This window comes from Bison bison, unplaced genomic scaffold, assembly GCF_000754665.1.
Source record: "Bison bison bison isolate TAMUID 2011002044 unplaced genomic scaffold, Bison_UMD1.0 scf7180017864158, whole genome shotgun sequence".
NCBI classification, from domain to species: Eukaryota; Metazoa; Chordata; class Mammalia; order Artiodactyla; family Bovidae; genus Bison; species Bison bison.
The window spans coordinates 3,271,725-3,277,724 of NW_011494730.1; the positions used below are offsets into that span (position 1 = coordinate 3,271,725).

The 6,000-nt window shown below is 40.7% G+C and overlaps 1 protein-coding gene across 1 annotated transcript in view; it reads left to right on the top strand.

Annotated features, from left to right (window-relative positions):
* Positions 1–6,000, top strand: part of CSMD2 (CUB and Sushi multiple domains 2) — a 655,591-nt gene that overhangs the window by 403,812 nt on the left and 245,779 nt on the right. Inside the window, exon 15 of the mRNA XM_010841252.1 lies at positions 5,355–5,681. Coding sequence (XP_010839554.1) covers positions 5,355–5,681 — 327 coding nt within the window. The remainder of the gene's footprint in view (positions 1–5,354; positions 5,682–6,000) is intronic.

Below are 6,000 nucleotides of genomic sequence, written 5' to 3' on the forward strand. Positions count from 1 at the left end.
TAGTATCATTATCATTATTATAAGTAATCTGTATTGATTGATAGCCTTTGTTTCCTCTTTGAACTTAAGAACTTACTTAGGAAAGGATTTTATACGTTTTAAGCTGACTGGGAGTTTTTCTTTAGTCTTTTATTATTGATTTCTAGTTTATTTGCACTGTGAATAGAAAATGTGTCCTAACAGTTTTTGCGTTGTAGAGGCATTTACAGAGAGTTCTTCGCAGTCCAGTATAGAGTCCATTTCTGTAATATTCCACAGACACTTGTGAAGAAGGTTCTGTTCCTTGTTTGCAGGTTACAACATCTCATACAACATATACCCACTTCTAGTATTCTATGGATCCTTTTTATCTTTATTTACTTTTGACATCAGGTTAGTATTTTTGATCCAACTCTCATGTTTTCTAAAATTGTTTATTTTGTCTGTTTCAGTACTTTGGGCCAAATGTATCATAACTGTCATATCTTCATTTTGGAATATGCACATCATCCATTTTTTAAATGTCACCATTGGATTTTGGCTTTTGTCTTGCCTCATTGGGTCTCTAGTAATTGAATTACCATTTTGAAGCTCTGAAACTGGCAGTGACAACACCAAAAGAAAAGAGTAAAAGAGCATTTTTCAACAAAACTTCTATTTCTTACTCAAGATCCTATTAATTAATAATCCAATATTAAGCATAGAAATTATGCATCTACTTGGTAATGAGTTTTCCACCTTTATTATTTTTCAAAAGTCCAAACCTTTTAAAGGCTTATTCAAGGTCAAGATTCTTGAGCACAACCTGGTAACTACTTCCAAAGGGAGAAGGCAGTTCACGTCCCTCCTTTACCTGGGTGATTGACAGTGATGAGATCCAATCACCATACATTTTTTTAATCCTCATTTGGGACACTGAGAAGAAAGTTCTCCAAGAGAAACCTTCTGATGTAACATGTAAACCTAATTTTCCAAAGTGAGAGAGAGTAGACCTTTGTTGAACACTGCGCACTCCTTTTTCCTGCCCTCATTGCAACAAGCCTGAATTATCCCTTGGGATAGAAGACTGAGCTTTACAGGACCAAGTTTTTGTCCTATTTGTCACCTCTATTTGCCAGTTTATCACCTCTGTCTCTCTAGGTGTGAAAGGAAATGTTCTGAGAGCTGTTCAGGGGTCTCTTGGCCTGAACAAAAAGGGGGGGATCATTAAGAGTCTGTTATGATATTATAACACCCAAGGGTCTAATACTATTATTAAAACTAATTTTTTATAGTTTGCATTTTCCTTCACCAGTAGTTCTCAAACCCCAGCTGCACCTTAGGATTACCCAGGGAGCTTTAGAACCTGTGTTGCACTGGGTTCACATCACCAAATAAACAGGATTCCTTGGGGCCTGAGCATTGGTAGATTGTAACACTCTTCTAATCTGAAGTCTGAGCTATCTTAGCCCTTTTCCTTATTTTTGACTGTTCTGAGTCTCTTTAAAGTATATCTTGTCCCAAAATGAGGGTTATATTTTTCTAAGATAGATTAACCTGTATACATTTATTATCATAAATGATGTTTTGCTTCTTCCCCCCTTTTTTAGCATCTTATTTTACATTTCTCCTCTTTATGATTCCATGTTGTTTCCTTTGAATTCCATTTTTTTGCTAAATTGACTGCTTTGCTTTTTCCCCTTTGGTAATTTTGAAGATAAGCTACTTTATAGTCTATTACTAATTACACTTAACATCTTTAAAGACACGCTCTAACCTATATTTCTCTAATTAACCACAGAAACCATATAACAGAACTTCTTGCAAAATGAGAAAATTAGCATATCTCCTTGCTTCAAACTTTATACTTTACATCAGACTAATCTGCATTACTTTACCCTGGGGTTTGGGCAGGAATAATATCTTTTATGTTCTCTTCCAACAAATATTTGTTACACTTGCATTCTGTTTTCTAACTATGTCTATAGCAATTATTTAGATTATTTACTATATGGTTTATTTGCTTATTGCCATTTTTTTTTTCATTTTTTATTAACCATAACTTTCCCATACTTGAGTTCTGCATTTTGATTCGTCTCTTGGTTGGGTAGAAAACATCTTTAAGTGTTTTCTGTTTTTTTAATGTTATATGGATAATATATTTTTTTCAAGGTCTTTGATACTGGAAGCAGTTTCTGTTGTCTTTGCTGTTTATCAGTTTGGCTTGGTCATACCCTTTTCTACTCTAAATTATTTAGGAACAGATCTGTACTGTGTCTAACAGAAATGTGTTGAGGATCACGGCATAGTGTTTTTTCCTTGTTTCCAGAGCTGACACAGGTATCCGCTTTACAGACTTTGGTCAGTTCTTTTGGTTGGGACTTAGAACAGGATCAGGATATGAGGCATGTATACTCACGTCACTATCTTTTCAGATCATTGTTGTTTCATTGCTCAGTCATGTCTGACTCTTTTGCAACTCCATGGACTTGTAGCCCACCAGGCTCCTCTCTCAATGGAGTTTCCAAGGCAAGAATACTGAAGTGGGTTGCCATTTTCTTCTCCAGGGGATTTTCCCAATGCAGGGATCAAGCCTGCATCTCCTGCTTGACAGGTGGATTCTATACCACTGAGCCACCTAGGAAGCCCATTTTTAGATGTTGTTGACCATTAAATACTTGTTGATTCAGTCAGCAAATATTGATTGAGCACAGATAATGTACCAGGCATTATGGCAGCCATGGGGATTCAGGGGAATCAAACAGACAAGATTTCTGCACTCATGGAGTACATATGTGTGTGTTGGGGAGAGAGAAGGACAAACCATCAAGAAACTAGTGAACAAGGTAATTTTAAAGAGTGATAGGAAGAGCTACCACATATAGCTGCTCAAAATGGTGCCCCTTGAGATTTACAACTTGGCAACTCTGGATAAAGGGTATAAAGAAAATGTATGATAGAGTGATGGAGTGGGGATGGGGACTCAGCAGGCATTAAATTCTCTGCAGCAAATGCATGTGTTCTCAGGCTTTCAGCGCCTCTGAAATCATAGAGCTTTTCTTTGCTTTTGGTCTACCTTGATGTTGTTCTACTAGTAGGCAAGCCATGCGGTTTTTACCCTCTCTTTGTCTTCAGGTAGTGGGCTCCGTTGGTTTCATATTCCTCATTATGTGTATTATGCTCCCAGCTGGACTGCCACAAAGCTATGGGTGGGATAGCTGTGTTGGAGGATATCTGTGTCCAGACTAGAGCTTCTAGTTCAGGGCTGATGTAATGCTTGGGGTCAACGGATCTTTAGCCGATTCTAAGAATACCCCCAAGGATTCATCTGTTAGACTTGTGAGCAATACTCTTCTCATACTGGGAGGCGATGTTGCTGGGTGGCTAAGGGCTTGGCCCCTGGAGTCAGGTGGATTTGAACTAGCAAGGATTTGCATGGATTGGAACTTGCTGCTACTGTCTACTCGCTGTGTGAGCCTGGCAAGTTACCTAATCTCTGTGAGCTGCAGTGTCTTTTATCTTAAATGGGGTTATGGCCTTCTCTCCCCTTGGCTCGAACTTTCCATACCTATAAAATACAGAGATTACAGGGATGAGACTGAATGTGTCCTAGGGACTAGTTTCACTTTGCTAAATTTGATGGGAGGGCTTTGAGTAGCAGGTTGGAAAAGTAACACCCAGTGCAGAAAAGGGAAAGGTGGGTAGACTCAGGAAAAGGAAGAGAAACTCAACAGAAAGAATCACCAGTTCCTTTGTTTTGTGTTGTTTTATTTTTTTGCAAACATGGTTTTAATATTATTTTTCACTTTCACTTCATTATAATTAATAAGTCAATATCATACTTTAATTTCAGTATTATTAATATCCAACATCACTATAAATGTTATAAAGGCATTTAAATTTTTGTCCATATTAGTTTTTATCTTCTTTACACTTTATATATTAAAAAAATGTTTCAATGACCCTGTATCATTTTTGCAATCAGAAAAATCAAATATTGCTTTCACATTGAAAAATATCACCCCCAAACCTTTCACCCTAATACAGTTTTTATTCGGGGGCTCATGTCCAGTCTTTACCCATATATGTAAATATTTATTAGCTATAATCCAAAGTGTACATATAATTTTATGATGTACTGTTTGACTTTAAAATGTTTAACATTGTTCCTTCTACAGGATCATATTTATCACTTTAATGATTGCATTCAAACCACACCACATTAAAGGCTATAATTTACCTCACATTATTGGGCTGACATGTAGGTTGTTCACATTTTTTCCTTTATAATAAAATTATGTCACTGTAAACATATTTGTCCATGTGGCTCCTTTCTTTTGAATTAATTCCTGGAGATTACCGAGTCAGAATATTTGAATAGTTTTGTGGCTGTTGATAAGAGCTCATTCACTCCCTTCCAGAACTATATCAACTTTACTGTGCAACTGACAAGAAATACATATGAGTTTCCATGAAGCCTCAGCAATATGAGTTGTTCGTTTTTCCCCCTAGGCAAATGGACTGCCTTTTCACATTAATTCTATTTTCTCTCATATGAATCCTCTGAGCATATTCTTTGCTCATCTTGGTGATGTTCTTGCATAAATTACAAAACTCTACTTCAGTATTGAGAGTTGCTCTTTGGCATATTTGTTGCAATATTTTTTTCATGCTATTATTTTCCTTTTTAATATTGGTTTAGTGTTTGTTTTTCCATTTATAACACTTTCTTTTGCCTCAGACTTACTCTGAGTCTGTTAGTTACGGGCATGACAAGGGTTTAAAATCAAGATTTTCAGAAGAGTCGATCCTTGGAAAGTAGGTGGGGCTTCAAGATAAGGTGCTGTTCCCTCTCTCTGCCGGTTTCTTCCAAAGCTCTGGTCTCTGAAACATGGTGCCTACTGGTCACCTCCTTTAGCATAGTTTTGTAGCTTCCCAGTTGCCAGAATCCCCAAGGCACAATCATTTCCCCACCGAGAAGGTTTAAAGGACAGAAATGGAGTGGCACTATCTCTACCCTGGTTACCACTCTGGGGGATCACCACCAGCTAAGAGGAACCAGGCACTGGGACTCCACTTCAGCTTAAATGGTGGTTTTTCCCCAACAGGAGGGCCTGAGAGCAGCAGACACTCCTGGGATCGGCTCACCGCAAGGGCAGGAAGGCCAGGAGAGCAGCTCCGCCTTGCCCGCAGTGTGCCAGAGGGACCCTTCCCAGCACCACACGCAGCATAAACCCAGCACGTCTGCTGCCTAGAGCTCAGAGCCCAGCCAGTCCAGCCAAACCCGTCACCTTTTCTATTGCTTTTAGACTAAGGACATGCCCCCCTGCCTGCCCTCAGTGGCCTGGGCACAGCGCCAGGGACGCTCACTGACCTCCATGGCTCTTCTCTTGCAGTTTCCTGCTTCTTCAACTTCACCAGCCCTTCTGGGATCGTCCTGTCACCCAGCTACCCGGAGGACTACGGCAACCACCTCCACTGTGTCTGGCTCATCCTCGCCCGGCCCGAGAGCCGCGTCCACTTGGCCTTCAATGACATCGACGTGGAGCCTCAGTTTGACTTCCTGGTCATCAAGGATGGGGCCACGGCTGAGGCTCCCGTCCTGGGCACCTTCTCGGGAAACCAGCTCCCCTCTTCCATCACCAGCAGTGGCCACGTGGCCCGTCTCGAGTTCCAGACTGACCACTCCACGGGGAAGAGAGGCTTCAACATCACCTTTACCAGTGAGTCTGCCCTGTGGCCCCCACTGACTGTCCCTCTGAGGATGTCCAGTGCAGGGCATAGACCAATGGTGATGTGGGTGGACCAGTTCCAAGGACTGCAGAGCCAGGCATGGGGCTCCAGCATGACAGGAAAAACAGAAGGCACTCTTTTTTGTGGCTTCACTCATTTTTGAGCCTTTATTTCTAATAGATGCGTCATGTAATGTGAAAGGAGCCTGGGGCCCCATTTCTCCTCCCCACCCTCCCCCTCCTAGAAAGCCCAGCTAGAATCAGGAAGGGCCCTGCCATCCTCCTCTGGTTACTGACGCCTCTCTGCTGT